The following is a 20,323-nucleotide window of genomic DNA, read 5'->3' as shown; positions in this document are numbered from 1 at the left end:
AGGGAAAATTCTAGGGAAATGTTTTAAGATGACATCAATGTAGCAGCTTTTGCTCAACAACAAACAGCAACCATGAACATGTATCACGCTGGTAATTTCAACCCAAATTGTTAATTTAAAAACTAATTAGCAAGCCAAGGTCTAAATTAGCTGTGTTTAATGTAAAGCACCAGAAATGCAAACGTATGCATATAAAAATTGACTTTCTGTGTTTTCATAAAAGCATATGACTCAAGGCTATCTGATGTTGTAGGTAATGGTGAATGTGAAGCTGGTAAATGCAAATGCTTTGCTGGCTGGGAAGGTGACCATTGCCAGTGCTCGTTACAATCAGCAAAGCACTGCCTGAATTCAAAGGGCCAGATTTGCAGTGGAAGAGGAAAATGTGTATGTGGAAAGTGTGAGTGCACAGATCCAAGAAGCTTTGGCCGTTTGTGTGAATATTGCCCTACTTGTAACAAAGCCTGTGAAGAAAACTGGTACGTTTCTTGTGCTAGACTTGACTTTTTAACTTTTCAACTCTGTTGAAACAAGGAGAAACATTTCCGCTTGGCTAGATGTGTGCTGTATTTCTTAGATGACTGTAGGAAATTGAAACAATTCATACTTGAGATTTTGCTCTATGTAACTGAGGGGTTCACACTGGCAATTCAGAGAACTGCATGTCTGTATCGGTGTTCGCCAATCTGTGTCCAACTTTCTGAAGTCAAAGGAGGTGTGTCGCATGAATATCTTTTTTTTCATATATTTATTAAAAGATGGTTCTTTGTATGAAATCTTCTGGGTAGGAAATCCCACAAATTTGGAGTTTTAAAAACGGACAGTAGATCCTACGTTTGGATGCCACCAAGTCCACTAATATTCTCCAAATTTGTTTTTGCACACTCCTTGTGCTTCTCAGCTGAAGGAAGGAGATGTGGAACAAGAGTGTGCCTGTGCATTATCACTGCTATCAGTCAGCAGAGCAGAGCTGGTCTTACCCAGAGAACAACATCCTCCGTTACTCAGTTTTAAACCACTTAGTCTGTGCTGTGCTAGTTTTAAAGCATGCCATTTTTCCTTACCCAGGGAAAGGAAGGGACAGTGTGTAGGTTGAGCAGGCCGAGGAGGAGAGAAGCCTGACCAAGCTGTCAGTGGCACACTGGTTGGTGCTGGCTTAGAGTCAATGAAGCCCTGTCTTTGGGCACGGCTCTTCTACGGCCTCCTGTCAGCACATGTAATCTTCTACACCCAACTGTGGCTGGGAGGGTGAGAGATCAGCCTTTAGTTGGAAAGGGAGTTGTCATCAAAGCAGAGTTGTTGTTTGTTCGTATTCATTTGAATTACAGCTCATCTGGTGAATGTACTGGAGAGACAAGCTGAGCCACGTCTGAAAAGGTGACTGCTAAGGCTTCACTAGATAAAATGCAGTTAGCCTTGCTGGCTTACACTTGTTCCAAGTCACTGTGAAATGTCTGCCTTTAATAAATTCAAAAGGTGGCATAGCTTCATTAAAAATGCAGTCAGTTTTTTCAGGATATGATGTCTGTCTTCTGCAAGGCTGTAAAGTGGAGATGACAAGACTGACAGCGCTGCCTCCCACTGTGCTGCTAACCCTCTGAACTGCCCAGCAGCGGGATCTTACGTGGCTTTGTCTTAACAGAGCATCCAAAAAATTATTAGCCAAGCTGTATTTCCTACCCCTATCTCCTCCCTTCAGTCCCAGCGTGTATTGCAATGAGACTGATAGATAAGAAAGACTAGGCTTTCAGCTAGTCCAGAGGCTGACAGCTGAAGAAAGGGTGCTGCACCCTTAGCTACCCCCCCCGAAAAGCACACATCACAAAATGCAGAGCAGGGGCCGGATGAAGGAAGCTCGAAGCCAAAGACCTGTTTTCCTTTATGACTTCTGACTAGTTGGTTCTGAGAAGCATCACAGGGATAGAATGCTGAGCGAGGCATCACATTTCAGAAAAAAAGTAAATTAATGTCGCAATGTTTTTACTAACAACAGGAAAGCATTATGTGCAAGTGATACGTCAGCCTGTTTATACAATCTCTTTAAGGGGAGTGCAGAGAAAGACATAGGGTTTTAATTACATTTTTATTTTACAGGAATTGTGTTCAGTGCCATCATTCTAACAATGCATCTCAAGCTAAACTTGACCGGTGCACAACCTCATGTGCTTACCTGCTGCATTATATTGACCAAACTTCAGGTATGTGATGTCTTTTAGGTAATTTTAATGAGATGAAACTCTGTTTGGATTAATAATTGAATTCACCACTGTTACAATGTCTTTCAAAAGTGTGTCATATTATTACAATAACAAAGAAAGAAAGCAGGAAAAAGAGAAAAATTACACATAGCTTCAGGGAAAATAAAAGATAAATAATGACAGGAAATGTGATTGGCAAGCATTGCTAAATCAGATTTCCCAGCTCCTTGAGAAGTCACATCTAATAATAATGAATCCTCTCCGAGCAATGCTTAAAGAAATATTTATAAAAATCTGTTATGGCATCTGTATGTTTTATTTCTTTGGATATGCTTACGTTATTTAACATTACCAGAAACAAGGAAGAATGACGTAGAATGCTTACCTCATATTCAGTAATGTTTAAATATTCCTTTCAAGTATAAAAAAACTACAGAATTCTGAGGGCTGTGGAAGAATAACATTTTTTAAAAATAAAATCTCATAAAGCTTAATCAGTCCACGCTGCAACTAAAATGCAGGTAAATGGTTACCTTTTGTCACTTCATGTTTTTGTATGTCTTTTTACAGTTGTTCATAAAGGAGAATGCTAACTGTGAATACTTTTCTCATAACTTTAGTCTTAATTAAAGGAAAGCTTTTTGTGTGAGAGAAGTTTACCAGTGAGGAGGGCACTGGACAAAGATTCAAGAAACCACATTTTCTTTCATATTTTGCCAATGATCTGCACTGTAATCTTGTGAAGATTAAACTGTCTTGGCCCCATACATCTCTAACTATTCATCGTATTTCAGCTATAAACTCACCAGCTTACAGAGAATTTACAGTGGCCTGCACAATGAAGCCTGAGTCTTAGTTCTATAGATTAAAGGAATAGTAGTTTCACCATTTTTCTACAGTGGATCTTAATCGTAATTGCCTTTCATGATATGCCCCACTTTAAAGGCTTGCATACGGCAGCTTTTCCCCTTAACTTCCCTTAAGTTATTTTCCCTTAACTTTTATCGGGGTCCTGTTACATTTATGCGACATTACTATGCAGTGGTAGGTGTAACTCTGTTTGAGGGATGTGCCCATTCCATACATTAGGCTTTACACTTGTGTTTTCCTTTTTTGCAGAATGTTTCTCTGGACGAAGCTACTTTAGAGTCTTTTCCATAATCTTTATAGTTACCTTTCTGATCGGGTTGCTTGTTGTCCTTATCATCAGGCAGATAATTCTGCAGGGGAGTAGCAATAAAGTTAAATCTTCAGCTGATTACAGAGTATCTGCAACGAAGAAGGTAATTGATTTCAGAGCCATCATATTCAGTAATCTTTTTCTTGCACGTAAAAGTTAGCTAATCGTTGATAAAAATTGTATCTTCTCCTTCAAGGATAAGATGTTTTTGCCTACTGTTTGTACAAGAACAGTAACATACAGACGTGACAAACCAGAGGAAATAAATATCGACATCAGCAAGTTACGATTAAACGAAACTTTCAAGTGTGAATTCTGAAGACAGTGTGTTTTCTGCAAATGTCTGTTGCCATCATGCTCGACTTTTAAAAAGTTACCTTTTGTACTCTGGCGGAGTCTTGACTGTTGCCGTTTGGTTATTTGTCCTGCCTGTTGTTGAATACTGTAACAAAGTGACATGTAAGCATATTCACATAATGTGACTATGTTTGAAACTATAGCTGCTGTATTTTTTTTTATTATTATTTTTTTTAAGAGAAATGTGCGTTACTACTGTTCAGGAACATTAGTGTTGATGTAGCACTTTAGCGTATTCTAATTTATTTAGTTGTGGCCTAGAATGTAGGTATGAACCGGTCTGACAAAGCACTGATCTCACTCTACATGTAGCTAGTACTGATGTGCTCTGTGGGAATGGACAAAAACTGTGACTGAAATATTAACATTGCTGTATATTATAGCAATAGATAAAACTATTCAAATGCTCTTAAATAGAGTAAATGGTACTTTTATAGTTCTCTCAGTTGACTAAATTCCACTGATTTGCCTGCTTTAGCCTCTTAGCTTCTCCTCATTACCTAACAAAAATGACTGGATTAAATGAATGCTTAGTTGCTGGTGTGGATGTACAGTTGTGTGTGCATACACACACATGCGTGCACACACACACACAGAGATAAATTTTATATATATAGTTTTTTATATGTTATTATGTCACTTAAAGATAATTTATATTGGATAAAGAGTAATTTTTAGCTTTTTTACTTGTTTCAACATAAAAATTTATATATGAATTTTAAGGTATTTGGAAACTGAGTGGCTACAGAAAAGGAGTTCCTCTGTCCAACAGCATAGTCTACATGATGATCACTGCCGGCTGACTTCACTTTTGGAGTCAGCAGCATCAACTCCATTGCAAGCAGATAAATTACAGCAGAGCTGTGTTTGGTTTGCTAGCTACATGTCAGTGTTTTGCCAAATAAGGGCTTTGTTCTTTTTGTATGATGTCAGACATAAGTCTGATTGTACACACGTGCTCTTTTTTCCTATGTAAATTAGTTGACAGGATTAGATTTCATGAATCTTTATGTAACCACTTTAATTTTTGTGACTGTGCATTGAGAAATGTGTCCAGTGTGGTGTGGAAAAGAACCTGCAATTTGGAAGAAGGTGAGGAAAACAGGAGTCTTTTTCTCAAGAGAACACATTTATTGACTTCATAAATGTGGGATCAAATTCTGCCTTCAGAAATGGGCAAAACTCTTCTAAACACAGTGGGACCAATATGAGCTTATGTGAGAGCAGAATTTGAGCTACAAGGTCAAAGCAGAAGCATTTTCTTACCCCTGAACCCGGCTATAGCAGTAGAAGACGTGTTACTGTTATATGCTAGTTGGAAGAGTCAGCCAACAGTCTGATTTACTAACTTTATGCTGCCAAAACCCTACAAAAATCTGATCAACCTCTAATGCACTAAAATATTGTTGGTAAAAAAAATCATCTCAGAAGAGAGTATGCAGTGTGTCATTTTAGCAACATTGATTACGGATAACTAAGTATTGGTCTGTACTGGTCATAGGCAAGAATTACGGAAACAAAGCAGGACGTCTTTATATGCAGTTTTTAAAAATTCGTATATATTCATATTTCCTATTCTGTATTTATCCTGCAAATTCCCACTGAAATCTGAGGAGTATATATATGACAGGAAGGCAGCATGCAGAACAAACAACTAGTGTTACGTGAGTGTTCACAATTAATTTACTGGGTCATGGATCAAGTGAGGGATTGAGAAAAATAAAACAGAGACAGTGGGTTTTCCATTAAATTATCATCAAAGCTTTAGATTTTAGGGCTTGTTTAAAAAAAAAAACAAACAGTAAACTGGAATATTAAATGTCTCTAAAGCAATCTTCAAAGTAGTCCCTGGGTTTTCTACCATACAGGTAAAAGTGTCTCATTTAAAGATAAGGGGGTTTCCTTACACTGACCCTGATTTTAGTGATAGCGCCATTGTAATATCTTAATTATAGATTATCTCTGTAAGCTATCAAATATACCTTAAACTTTCCATTTTCTTTTAAAACATGTAGAACCATTTTCCTCCTATGGAAATGAACAGATTCCAAACCATTGGTTTCAGTGGGATTAAGATAAAAGATCGGTAAAAGTTTACCTGCTGTTGGCCTTGTCACAATTCGTTAGTATTTTTAAGTGAGTAGGAAACAAAGACTGGGTACCTGGTTCACTTAACAAAACAAAACAGATTTAAAAGCTCAGCAGAGAATATCTGAGTATATAGCAAAAGATGCAATTATGTTCTTTAAACAGTGTGATAAATATTCTGGGGTTTTTTTTTTAGCAAAACAGATTCCTCAGATGTATTTCCCTTAATGGCCCTTAAAAAATTTACTGAAGTGATAGCTAATGTTTTTCCTTTAGAAATTACTTTTCACTGTTAGAGGGAGTTAAATTATGTGGGTAGAGGACAATGGAGCTGGGTTCTTTGTGGGAGACAGATTTGAGCTGTAACACCCATCTTCCAGACACATCCCACTGCTACTACTTTTCTTCTGTAGCACTTGGCATTGCCTGTGAAGGGGCACAACCAGTAATTCCTTATCAGACACCTGCCTGAATGTTTAAAGTGCTCTGGTCAAATAGAGCAGGCTCACAGGACAAATTGCACTGTAAGCTGCTTGCTGTCCTGGGGTTAAAAAAAAGTATATTAATAAAGAAGGTTTTTTAAGGGGGGGGGGAAGAAAAAAGCTTTTTTGCATCTCCCTCATGGTTTTGCTGTATTGTGGAGGAGGCTAGTGAAAAAGAATAAGCTGCTGCTAATGTGACAGGTCAAGGCTTTTAGAAAGCCCATGGGGAGCTTATACAGAGCAGGATCCTTGGGAGGAGGCTTTGTTTCTAGGGATGGAATCTATCCATGAGAAACTCTGGCTTTGCTTGGTACTTGTTTCCCTCTGCCTTTGACCATGTTTTTCAGAAGAGCTGCTGCAGGAGATGAATAGCCCAACAAAAGCCTCACTATTTAGGGAGCTGTGTTCCCTCAGCACATGACCTTAAATGAGAAAGCAGCCTGTAATTCACAAGGAATTTCCTCAGCGATTGCAGAAGGACTCTGCTTCCTATAGTGCTTAATATGGGAGATATTAAAGATGAATTAGTTCATATTAGTTTTCAATGTATTGTGTGTCAAAGATGCTTGTAAAAATAGGGGAAAAAAATATCTAGCTTCAGAATAGAATGTTCCAAACTTCTTAAATAAAACTTCTTATACTACGCTTCTTGAAAAAATGAAAAAAAAAAAAGTCAAATAATTCAACTGCTTGCCTATACCCCAAAATATACTGCCAGATACTGTTGCATCTCATCATTGGGTTTGGGAGTTGTTTTTAGATTTGCTCCCATAAAACAGAGCATGTGCATGACTTTTCACAGCAGATTTGTTAATGTTGAAATACATATGTATAATTTTCAAATTCTAATCCCACTTTTTTTTGCCTTTAACTGGTTATTTGTCTAACATTTCAGAAATTACATATTTATGCAATTAAAAGCATGCATTTTACTTCAGATATTCTTTTAAAGACTCTAAAATGAAGAAATACTATGAATTGATTATTTCCAAGCGTCATGAGTATGTTAATAACATTGCTACAGAAGTGTGTGGGAAAATAGCTGTTTCATCCAGAAAACGTGCACATGGTATGCAAGGAATTTTCATTGTGCCCAGCTGAAATTCCCTTACGTTCACAAGGAATGTTGAAAGTGAACCTTAAAAAGGAAGGACGTTTGTATAGGCATAGTTTACATTTTATCCATTATTTTCAACTGGATTTATTTTTTCCTCTCTATGGTGTCATGAAAACCTGCTATGTAAAGTATTCTTCAGACTGCAGTGGAAAAATTATTTTCCCAGTCTCATCATATATAATATTTGTTTCCTGCTTAGCGTGCATACCTAAATGTACATGTGTTGCAAACCATGGGAGCAAACGTGTGAAGCAGCTTCAAGCAACTCTTAGTCTTAAAGTAGCTGTAAGGCCTCATGATGCCCAAGGCAGAGAGATGCAAGGGTACTGCTGCCTACGCTGGGAGTTTCGCGGGGATGGCATCCTCAGCAGGTGCAATGCGTCCTACAGTTCCCAGAACTGGGAATGATCCTACAGCATCCCTACAGAGATGATGCTCTGAGACCACACGTCTCCATTTGTCAGGGCAGGAGGCCTCTTCAAAGTAGGTTGGCTTGGCAGAGGTGATGCGGTTTCTGTCCTAGGCGCTTGGCCAGATGCTATCCTCAGCGCTGCAGGCTTTTCGCATCTTTACTCATCAAAAAATGCTTGCATGTAACATAGCAAGGGACTGTCTGTCAGTACGTACTGTAAACCTGGATGCTGCAGACTTCTATTAAAGCTTCTGGGAAGTCTTTGGGCATCTGCCCATTGACTTCCCACCAGCCCCAGGATCTCCACCGGCCAGCCTTAACGAATGTAAGCTGTAGCTGGGAAAGGGCACTTCTCAGAGGCATTCCTGCTGAGTCAGTGCTGCGGGACACTCTGCTCTGACTAGGAGGGACACGTATTGCCAGTGTTCTGGCTGTCCTTTTGTAAGAGAGTTTCTTTGCTAAGCAGAAATGGAGAAGTGGTTAAGAAGAACACTACTTTTCAATGATGATCTTAACGCTGCTCCAATGCACAGACATCTCATGGATCTTACAGAGAATTGAAATTCATGGAGAGGGAAAAAAAGGTTAAAATTAGCCAGTGTGAATGCATTTCTATAGCGAGCCAAATCAGTGGGGTTTCACTGAGTGCAAGCCAGCTCCGAATGGTTAGCCTTTCTGGAGGGAAGAGAAAGAAAACACCTAAAATTAGTAGATTCTTAAGCTTTAGAAATGCTGCTCTGGATTGCACATTCTCTTTGTTTCCTTTTCTGCACACACTCAAAAAATAAAGGTACCTTCTTATTTTATTAAAAAAAAAAAAAAGTCTGGCATTTGTTAAAATAATGGCTTCTACCAAAATCCTAACATTTCGTCCTAATACCTGTATTGTGTTTGGGCTGTTTCAGTTATATTTTGAAGGGAGATGTTGAAAGATGAAATAGTCTTTTGGGAAGGCATCAGTGTTGGATGAATTCACTGTGCTAACTTCTTACTCACTTTTACCTACTACTGCTTCAAAAAATAAAGCTACTTTAAAGTGTCTTATTTAGCAATGGTGTGACAGCTATTAATAATACTACAGTTTTTAACTTTTTATTTAACATATACTACCTTTTGTAAAAAAAAGTATATACAGATGAATAATGTTTCTCTAGATTTTATGCATAGAGACTGTTAGTAAGGGAAGAGGTTTTAAGTAAATTTATAACTTCTTACTGTTTATTTTACATTTTAAATGATACTTTTAAATCACTACTTTTGTTTGGAAATATACTGAATATTTTCTTATTTAAAATAGTATACTTTTATAGCTGTTTATTAATTTCAATTGACTACTAACTTCTATTTTGATATTTATTAATGAGTTGACACTGTAGTATATTCAGATGTTTATTTTTCTATCATCAGAGCTGTAACAACTATGACATAGCATTATTTTAATGCAACATCATTGTATTTGCTCTCTAAAAAATAAAATCAATATTTAATCCATATGGATTTTTCATATTTTTAATGTTTAATATGTCTGTGATAAGTTAAGGAGGAGATGCTCACCTCCTTTTAAAAATACAAAGCACTTTCATTAAGGTGCACAAATGTCTGCAAAAAGAAGCATATGATTAGTCAGTTTTACTGTGTCAGGAGAGATCAAATATGAAGAAGACCGTGTTTATCAGATGTAGGCAAACAGATGAGTGCACACTCAGGATGAACTTTGAGAAGGTGGGAAGGAACACAATAGCAGTTTGGAGGTGCAGCTGGTTTTGCTTGCCCAACCCAGCTGAAACATGAATGCACCAGGAGGTGTTCGCACTTTGTAGGGGACAAGAAGATACTTCCTGGAGAAATATAATCTATAGATTGATAGGTGTTTACAATAGCCTTTCTTCTGCTTTGCTTTGTTGGGTGGTAGAGGAGCTGGTTTTCTGGGAATGGGTAAATCTCTCCGCGGTTGCCTCGCCTATGCCACTCTCTGTGGGCTTAGGTTGCTTTGTGAGTACAAGTGAAAACGCATCAGTAGATTGGGGAGGTGACACACATTCTGTCCCAGAGCAGAATCAATAGTAGCATTTGCTTTGAACATGAAATTTCTTGTGAAAAGGACTTCAGACATGCTATGTGTAAGGACATTCAAAATTTGTGCTGTGAGACCATGATGCCTGAGCAAGAGCCAGCTGTGGCACTAAGACACCTGACAGACATCACTGGTAAAACCAGCTGTTCATGCTTCTAACATGATCCAGTGTTTGCACTGGGGATGAGAGAGAGCTAGAGTCAAGTGACAACTGATCTATGCTCAGTCATCACGTCACTTAGCGTCCAGGACTTCACAACACAATAGAAAAACCTGGGGAAAGGTTTACAGCAAAACTGGAAAGAAAAATAAGTAAATATCACAAGCACAACTTGTTCATCTTTGTTGCTGCTTCTATCAAAGCAAGGAACATAATTCCAATATATGCCTGATGAGACTGAGGCTGAGAAATTTCCTTTGACAGAGGCAGGAGTCATCAGCTTTCACTGACTCACAGAGCAAGCACGTGCAACTGGTCCTACAAACTGAGAAATACACATTTTCCTTGAAAGCTCTTTATTGAGGAAAGATTAATGTTGTCACCAACTCAGAGTAAACATAAACCTATATCTGAATTTCAGACATATAATTTAGGCATATAACTTGAGCTACAGCCAATCAATGCAAATGGCTTCATTTTGCGATTTGATGGCAATTGTGAAACTAAAGTTAGTGTTAACACTTAAGTCTCCTATAGACAGTGATCCTGGCACCAAGCTGTGTTGCATATCCCATGTGTTGTGGAATGATGGTAAGTCATCTGTATGAGGTCTGTCTTTCTTCCTATGTCCTGAAATCCAGCAAGTAAATCATGCCTATATACCTTAAAATGTCCAGATAATGACAGATAGGGTTTTTGACACTAGTGGCATTGTATTTAGCTAATTTTTATTCACATCCACGAAGTTGTCAGGGCACAATAGTGCCCTAATTTTGCTCTAATGTAACGCAACTGCTATTTTGTTGCAGATACCATTGACAAGAAAAAGCCTTGCTGCTCAGTCTCTCCAAAGAGGAAAGAAACCTAAGTTACAGCCTCTAAAGCCGGAGGAGGAAAGAGATCCTGATTTCAGCCACTTTTTTGACACCAGTCATGTAGGTGCACGCTATTACAGAATTTCTCTCCCTGCATGATTCCCTTTGTGGTAGGTGCAGATTTTGGTCCAATATACAGAAGGGATGGGAGGAGAACAATTCGGCATTAGGAACAGTTGGTTTGAGTGAAGATCTGAATATGCGTGATGACAACCAAAAGGCAATAATTGGAATTAAGAATAAAAGCTTCATTAACTTACTGATTTTAACTAGTAAGGAGTTAATCTGAAAAGTGGGTGGTTTCTTCTGCTTTCAGGTCTACAACAAAGACAAGAGCCTTGGAAATACATTCCTGCTACCCTGGGTTTAAAACCAAAGAGTTTAAATGTATTGTATGAATTAAATAAAAAGTCTAGTTTTACAGAAACTCAAGTGGTCTGAAGCTGTATTTAGAGCACAGGTACTGTCAGTGTGGTGTGGGGGCTTCTGGCTGCTCGTCTTCTGCTCGGGAGTCTTGGGGCAGTCCAAGTTGGGTTGGACTGTACAGAATTCATGTTACCTAGACATAGGCCGCTGGTCTGATACACTGGCACTGAAGAGGCCCCGACGTTATCATCTCTGGGCTCCTCATCCCAGCAAAACAGTGGTGGGGTGGCAGAAAGCAGTGTCTTCCTTTTTGCAAACCATTCTACCATCTAATCAGCCCAGAGCATAATAATATGACCTCTGATTATTTTCTTGGCCTTGAACTGCATGATTCATGAAGGACAGTTACTGTTTAATAAAGATGATGTATATGCAAGCTGATAAAACTAAATGATTAACCACAAGAGCATAATATTGCCAAGTTATGTCACATATGCTTATTGAAATCAGTGCGTGTGATGTATTTCAGCTTTGCAGCTTGCCAAGTCCCCCTTTTGGGGCTCTAAGCCTCATCCTAAGCCTCCTGTTTATCCCTCAGCATCTGGAGAGTCCGGGACCTCTTCCTGAGTGGGCGTCCTCTGCTCTCAAAGCTGCTGACAGGAGCAGCCCCTCCCACAAAACCCCTTCTGAGTCTTCAGCCTTTGACCGTAGCTTTAACACATCCATTCTGAAAGCATCACCAAGGCTGTAAGATACGTGGCTGAACTGCTGAGGAGACAAGGTACATGTCAGTGGATGGGTTTTCCACCGAGTTTTTAGGGGCACCTTCACTTTACTCTGCTTTAGACAAAGCAGGAATTTTAAAGACTTCTACAACTTAGACATGGTGCTCTCTACCTAGATTATCTTTCTCCTCAGCAGTGTTTAAGGTGTACAGCTTGTGGTTTGGCTTCTGTCCTTGAATCATTCTGCAGCTGCACCCAGGCTCCTGTGGAAAAAGAAAACAAACAAACAAACAAAAAACCCAGCTAAAATAAGTATTTCCTGTCTTTCTAAACTTCTTGTTCATCTCTCCATATCTTAATTGGGCTATCAGGGAAAAATTTCCTCACGATGCCTTCTTTGAAAATTACAGACACTGAATCAGAGGGCTTCATCAGCGAACATCTGATGAGGAGAGCTTTTTTATTTTGGGGGCAGATAGGAACAAGTTAAAGTCTATGGTGTGAAGCTAAACAGAGCATCTCCGAGCCTGGTCAGATGCTGTCATATTCCTCTGCTCCTTTCCGATGGTAAGAAATCAGGGCAATTTCTTGGTGAACTGGCCAGTCCTCAGGTACCTGCAGGGATTCTCCTGCTGTAACCTTTAAATCTGATACCCTCACAGCTTCTGAGCCCCGTGACACCTTTCCCTTCAAGTACCATCATTCTGATGACAATTTTTATTTTTTGTAAGTATTTCTTCATGTATACCTTTATTGGTGTGTGTCTGCATATTCCATCCAAATTAATTTTTCTTCAGCATTAGGAAGTCCGTCTCGGATGGCTAAATAGCCTGTCAGACCAAACTATATCAATACATGTATTATATACACAGATATAGTCTCATATACCTTTTTTGTACATATTTAAAGTGGGGTTCCTCCCCTAATTTCTCATGCATAGCAGGATCTTCCTTTAAATATTCCTATAGATATCCTACTTTCTGTTAATGGCGAGGCTGCTATCAAGTTTAAACCATGACTTGAAAAGTTCCCCAGTGTCCATCTCCTTCAGTCTTTGTGCTTTTCCCTTTTTTGGCTGCTGCCTTGCATATTAAACCTAAATCACAGAAGACAGATACAGCACCTTACGTGTGGATTCTTGGTTCATGAATAGGTTCTAATCATGATGTTAAAAATAATAAAAGAATATTTCTTTGGCCAATTTACTCCTGGTGCTGTTGAAAATGAAGTGTTGCTCTTTAAAACGGAAAGGATCATTAGGTCAGAAGAAAGAAAAGATAATGTATGAGATCATTTTGCAAACCAAAAAATGTGGCATTCTCAGAAACAAGATTTATTGTCATATAACAGACAGAGAGTGCTTCATGCTGCCTAAAATGAAAACCAAATAGATTAATTTCCAGACAAAAAAAAAAAAAACCCAACATCAAAGATAACTTTTGTTTCAACAATTTTGTCCAAGGTTCAATTCTGTGAAATTTCTGGGCCCTTGCTGTTCAGCTGAAGAGTATGTTAGGAGTGAACATGCTGAGCATCTTTGAATGTCAAGTCCATAAGGTCCCCTTTGAGATCAGATATATAACAGAGTAGGAATGTTAACGTAACGTGTTATACTCCTTCTTCGGGAAAAAACTTGATATCTTACAGGAACTGTTTGGCAAGCCAAAACATAAGAAGCTTTATTTATTGTCTTAGCTGATGTTCCCTCTTGGATCACAAAGAATTCATGCAAGCAACTATTGTATTCTTTTATACACTTTTAAATACATTTTCTATTTATCCCCTTTTCACTCATCAAAGCAAACCATTTGGATTTGAACTACCTGAAAATAATGCAATGTATAATTCATTGTAAATGCCTGTACTACCCAGGAAAACAAATGGCTGTCAATATCACTTGAAATGTCTTGAAGGAAAGTGTATTGCTGAATTTAATTGCTATCATTTAAGCTATTGGATACCTTTGGTGACCTAGTTCATGTGGAATTCAAGTTTTTTATCTTGTCAAATTTTACTCCCTACTTGGTCAGGGCCCAATCACTACTGCTTCTCTAGGCCAGCGCAGGTGCTTGCCAACTAAGTCAAGTCTGCAATGTCCTTTGAACCAGCGAGATAAGGGAATTTTTATTCTTGAGCAAGCTTTGGCAAAAAAGACAGTATTGTAATTTCGCTATGATTACAACACCTGGGTTACGGCAGTTTTATTGGATATAAGATTTATAGTAAATTTATACACAGCTACTACTGAAGTCACCAGTATAGCATACACAAAATCTTGCTAATTCTAAGGATTATTGCATGAGGGACTTGCTTGAAGAATCTTTTTTTTAAAATTAGAATATTTTGAGATGTCCCTTGGAATGATATTTTTCAGATACTTCACTTTCCCAGGGTGCCTTACTACAAGACTAAAATAGGATTTCGTTTACAGTATTCACAAGGAAGGTGAGCGACACTGTGTCTTCCTTTTCTCAGGGATACAGAAGTGATGGGTGCTCTCACAGCACCAGAACCATGTTCTGGCAAGGATACTTACTTTTTCTACCAGTCCCCCATGAGAATAGCCAGATTTTTACAGACCTAGAGTCCATTTAGCTCAGCGTAGCTGTTTCCAACAGTGGACATGAGCTGCCATGGGAAGCATAAGCACACTCCAAGTGTATATTACTTCCCTACGTTTCCCCCAGCCTCCAATCATTTTTCAACTTAGGGAATTTCCTACATCTGATTAGTTTGTTTAATCAGTAAACCTCACTTTCAGGAATGTGACATTGAACAAACTTTAAAAAAAAAATCCACCAAGGTTGGAATTGCCACATGAGGAACCCTTCCTCTTGTTTTGAACCCAGCACTTTTCTTGGTGGCCCATAGGACCTGCATTCAGAGTGGGCACTGAGGCCCACCCACTCTCTTCTGTAGAACTTGTCACATCTCCCCAAAACTGCAGAGTCCAAGCACACATGGTAATTCTTTATACTGAAGACTTTCCTTATCTTTGATCATCTTTGCTGCCCTTTTCTGATACTATCCTATCACTGGCATCCTCCTTTCCTTCCCTAAGGATGAGGGAATAGAGCTATTTCCAAGATTCAAAATGTAGATGAACCACCTATTGACATAGGGACATACTGACATGAGTCTTTTCCTATTTCTTTTATAACACTTCCTAACATTTGTATGACTTCATTTGATACAGAATTTTCATGTTTTCCTCCTTAACAGGTCTTACACTGAATTATTGTCCTACCATCTTTAGCTCTGAAGCCACTCAATGAAGGAAAGCTGATCACTCACAGCTATCTTGAATGCAAATGCTAGCAGGTTTGTTCCCCTTTGGTTCAGCTTAGTCCACAAGTATCCCCATTCCTAGTGAAGCAAAAATCTCCTCCAGATACCACCCTCCTAGCATTACAGCTCTGCTCCAGCTTTATCTCAGAGCAAAAATGTTTTTGCCTCCAGAATTTCCTACCTTCACTCTTCTGTATGTGGTTGATGTTCACCTGAATACTACAGGTTGCAACCCACTGCCTCTGAGGTTTACCAGCTCTGCACCAAGTAGCCAAATTGTATGTTTGTCTGTATGTCTGAACCCCCTTACATCTCTTTGCTGTATGAGACCATCCTTCTCCTCTTCCCTTCCTGCCGGACAGCCTAATTCCAGAAGGGCACTCGCATTAAGACGGGCACATATCCAGCTAAGACCTGTTGCTGTAGTCATGTTTCTTTTCACTTGCCAGTATCACATTCCTGGATATCTCCTCTGTCAGCCTCGGTCTCAGCAGAATTAAATTGCTTTTTGGAAGACTAAACTGTTCAGCAACCGCGATGTGCCCTCAGTGAATGTCTCCATTAGCCCACTTTCCTCTGGGTCAGCTACCCTACCCTGATACCCGTACACCCATATGCTGGTTTCCCCACAGGGGAAACACTTATGTAAGTCTCCCTCTCCGCCTGCAGGAAAAGTACTTCTAGTGTTCTTCCTTCCTTTCACCTCTCTGAACAGGTGCAAAAGCAATTCCTAAAGCAGTCTCTTTTCCCAGCTGCTCCTTTTTCCATTAACATCCCATAAACAATCCCACAAATACCAGACAGCCACCAACCTCTTCTGCTCCTATCTCTCTACAAGAGCAAAAAAAAAAAAAATCTTATCCAAACACTTACTGCTAAACTTCTATCACCCCATGGTAGAGCTGGCATTAACAGAGTAAGGCATCCTCACCTTGCCTCTAGCTTTATACCTGTGGCTGGCTGGCTTCCTCCCACTCACCCCTCTCCAAACTCTTCCCAGATTGGGTTGCTGTCCTTGAATGCCCTTTGTTGGCTACTTGATTGGCTAATTAGCACCTTGGCTCTATACAGAGGGTTCTTGAAAAGGGAAAATTTCTTAAATGTGATATTGAATTAATCCTACCACTCAGAGTTGTAAGAGGGATGTGGAAACAAATTTTTTTTAAGGAGATTATAAATTTACAACTGAAAGGATTGAAATACTTTTAATTTTCCTGTAACAGAACTAAGTTCTTTAGCTCCTAGCTCAGTCTATTACTTCTTTTTAGCTTTTCTACCTACTAGCCAGGCCACAACTTCCCACAACGGGGAAGGTGCCTATAACGTCACAGTAATTACCCAGCAAATCTGCTACCTCCTGGCTAAATTTCTCTGTCCTTTCACAGCTCCTTCAGTATCTAAGCCTGTGTGTTGATTCTGCATCCTTTGGGATCTATTGCTTCCTACCTTCAGAACTTCTGCAAAACTATTTTTGAGGTGTGGGGGGAACAAAAAACCACAACCTTAATTTGTGGTTGGGTAACTTAGGTTCAAACTCAGTAGATTTTAGAGCAAGGGCCTAGAAATCTGAGGAGGTTGCAAGGTTTGGGGCCTAGAGCTAAGGGATTATGCCTGAGTCACATAGAAGATGAAGTTTTTATATATGGGCCCTAAACTGTCCTGCTGTAAATTATATCATCTGATAACCAAATAATTTGGCAAGTGAGACTCCCTGAATTATAAACTGAATTTTTAATTAGACACAACTATGGCAATTGGAAGGATTTTTTCTAAGACAAAAATTAAAGTGAGACAGAAATAAGGGTGTATCTGGAAACAGTTAAAACAAGGATTATCATGTCCTTTACTATAGTGACTATCACCTAAAAAATGGTCTTTTGGGGGTGAGAAATCATTATTTCACTTCTAGGCTCTGTTCAAAGTCTAAAGTTCCGAACTTAAAAATTTTGGCAGAGATTCCTCCAACTTCTGGCACAGCACAGGCCCAAATGCACTCCTACGTTTGTTGAATCCCAAGAAGTGGAAAATTAAAAAACAAGAAAAGACTACTGGGATAACTCTGAAAATCAGAGTCAGCATGGTGGAAATCTATTAAGATATTTTCCACAGTATGAATGTCTAAGGCTTTTCCACATGGGGTGAGTATTTGGATTAAGGTAGACATCTTGACAGGCTGGAGGAATGGGCCAACAGGATCCTCATGAAATTCAGCAAGGACAAATGCCAAGTCCTGCACCTGGGGCAGACTAACCCCTTGCACCGTTCCAGGCCAGGGTCTGCCTGGTTGGGGAGCTGCTCTGCTGGAAAGGATCTGCGAGTCCCGGTGGACACAAGCTGAATGTGAGACAGCAGGGAGCCTTGGCACCAAAGCAAGTCAAGATCATCCCAGGCTCTATTAACAGGAACATAGCGAATAAAATGATGGAAGCGATTGTCCCCCTTTACTGAGCACTCATTAGACCACATCTAGATACTACATCCATTTTGGGGGCCTCAGTACAAGAAGGACACTGAGAACCTTGAGCAAGCTCAGTGGGGGCCCACTGAAATGGTTGGGGTTGCAGCACTTGCCCAGTGAGAAGAGGCCAAGAGAGCTAGGCTTGTACAACCTGGAGAAGTGATGCCTTCAGGGGACTAAAAAGCAGCCTGCCAGGGTCTGTGGGGAAGTTGTCAAAAAGATGGAGCCAGCCTCTTCACCAAGGTCCATGGTGAATGAGATAATGGACATAAGTTGAAACAGGATATTGAGACTGGATATAAGGGGAAATGTTCATTCTGAGGGTAATTAAGCATTTGAAGAGGTAGCTCAGAGAAGCTGCGGGGTATCCTTCGGTGTTTTCAAGACCCAGCTGGACAAAGTCCTGAGCAAACCAGTCTGATGCAGTGTTGACTGTCCTTTGAGCAGCAAGTTGAACTAGAGACCTCACAAGGTCACTTCCAACCTGAATAGGTCTGTGCATCTGTGATAAATGTGGAGCCTGGTTAACTCCCAAGAAGGCATTGTTGTTCCTTTCCATATTACCTGCATTTACTTAGAGGCTTGCTGTGTGCAAGTGGTAAGCAGTACTGCTAGCAACAATTTACTAAGAACCTGCTGGAAAGGAAAAGCTGTGATTTCCAAACTCCTTTACCAAGCAGACAGATCTTCTTCGTTGAAGAAATAGCTATATAAGGAAACTCAATACAGTGAAATTTATAGCATATGTTGATTTTTGAATGTATATTTCTCAGCTGGCCATGGAAGAGTTTTGCCATCTAAAGCAAGGGACCATGTTTTGCTCTGAGGCATATACAAATCCCCTTAGCTCCAATGGAAATAGCATATACATAGCTGAGGGCATGGTTTGGCCCATTGTCAATAGTGTCCTAAAAGCTTTTTTCCTACATTTCTTTTTCTTCTAGTATTCATCTTTTTCCTTTCCAAAGGTTCTGATGTCATTCCTGTTGCTGTAGTTATAGAGTTCAATTTAGTGGGAACATCTTTGAAGTCTAATTAGATTTCTTGAGAAAGACCATGGGTAATCTGAAATACAAATTCACAAGATTGCTTCAGGCCAAAAGTGTCACGCAGAAATATTAGACCAAATATTACGCAATTGTTCTGTAATTCATGCTCTCTTCCCACTCATGAGTTGGGTTTGAAAAGCTTGTGGAATATATAGGACATATCAGAGGAGTGCCAAATGTTCCTCATATAGTCCATTCTCACATTTCCTATGGAAAATGTCCCTTTTCACAATCCCTTCCCAATTTAAGCTGAAGTTTGTCCATTACACCAGGGTAATATCATCCATGTCCACAAAGTTGCAAAGAATGACTTGGTTTGCTATAATTTAGAAATACTGTGAAGGGTATTGTCAATTTACAAGGAATTTAAAGGGGATTTATTGCACATGTATGAGAAACTTCACAACAGAATGACATCCACCATAGGTCAGCAAAGTGTAGAGTACCAGCATGGAAAATTTTCTATACAGTGTCAACACTGGCCGAAGCGGAGACTGCCACAAGGCCTAAGAAAATAACAAGAGAGGACAAAATGAGGTCAGCATTGGTCCTATGACTTTCCCAAGGAAAGACTCACATGTAGCCAGGATCTGTTCCATCTGCAGCGTCTAAGGCCCGGTACAGACTGCATCAATAAAGCTAACAAGATAAAATATTATAAAATAAACACAGCTGGCATCTATGCCCTTTTTCTAGACATGCACAAGTGATTATGCAGAATTTTTCACATACCACTATAAAAACTTGAAAACTGAACCTTACAGCCATTCTGAACCAGTCCTCGCCTTGTCCATCTGCCACGGTGTTTGTGGTGGGTGTGAAATTAGGTCTGATTTGCCTTTGGAGGCAGGGGCAGAGGGCAGGGAGAGGAGGGGATGAGATACATGCGCACATGCCCATGCTGTACTTGGGTGGCCCATCACAAGGTGGACTGGGAAGTGCCAGGGAGTGGGGAGAGATGCTGTATCCCATTTTCTAGCCCCTCATCCCTTCCCTCATGCCCAACAAACAAATGCCTCTGCTTTGCAGTGCAGAAGGGAATGCAGCATGGACTGTTTTTATGCTACAGAAACATCTTGTTTACGATTGCAACATTATCAGTCCAGAAGATCCTGAAGTGTATTTACAAACTCTAAGTTAAAATTTACACTTAGTAACTTACTGTTAAGCCATATTCTGTCTTCAGCAGCATAACAACAGCAAAGCTTGTGTCAGGCTTGTCCTGAGATGTAACTATCTCCATGGGCTGAGCTCAGCCGTGTTCATCATGAGAAACCACAGCCACCTAACACAGCCTAACACTCTGCTGCGCTTGAGGAGAAGGTGCTATAAAGAAAGGCTCTCCTGCCTGGATTGCTGCAAGAATTTAGCTAGTGAGATTGTAATGCCACAAGATGAAGTATTGGTGACACACCAGCTTTAACAGCCCAGCAGCTGAGCAGAGGGCAAGGCATCTCGGTGCTGGTGGCAAGAGCTTGGTTCATGTGTCCTCAG

General features: G+C 39.7%; 1 protein-coding gene across 5 annotated transcripts in view; it reads left to right on the top strand.

Moving 5' to 3' along the window:
* ITGB8 (integrin subunit beta 8) overlaps positions 1 to 20,323 on the top strand; it is a 66,972-nt gene that overhangs the window by 40,524 nt on the left and 6,125 nt on the right. For 2 of the 5 annotated variants that reach the window (XM_075746043.1, XM_075746049.1), the window contains 5 exons: positions 254 to 479; positions 2,095 to 2,198; positions 3,318 to 3,481; positions 10,878 to 11,003; positions 11,260 to 11,375. In XM_075746043.1, the coding sequence (XP_075602158.1) occupies positions 254 to 479; positions 2,095 to 2,198; positions 3,318 to 3,481; positions 10,878 to 11,003; positions 11,260 to 11,313 (674 nt within the window). In that variant the 3' untranslated portion in view covers positions 11,314 to 11,375. Of the gene's footprint in view, positions 1 to 253; positions 480 to 2,094; positions 2,199 to 3,317; positions 3,482 to 3,574; positions 9,326 to 10,877; positions 11,054 to 11,259; positions 11,376 to 20,323 lie in introns of those variants that run through there. The other 3 variants (XM_075746047.1, XM_075746046.1, XM_075746048.1) reach the window with 3 other exon arrangements.

The sequence above is a fragment of the Balearica regulorum genome, chromosome 2, assembly GCF_011004875.1.
Source record: "Balearica regulorum gibbericeps isolate bBalReg1 chromosome 2, bBalReg1.pri, whole genome shotgun sequence".
NCBI classification, from domain to species: Eukaryota; Metazoa; Chordata; class Aves; order Gruiformes; family Gruidae; genus Balearica; species Balearica regulorum.
Note: the sequence above shows the minus strand (reverse complement) of the source record. Positions and strands in the feature narration are given on the sequence as shown.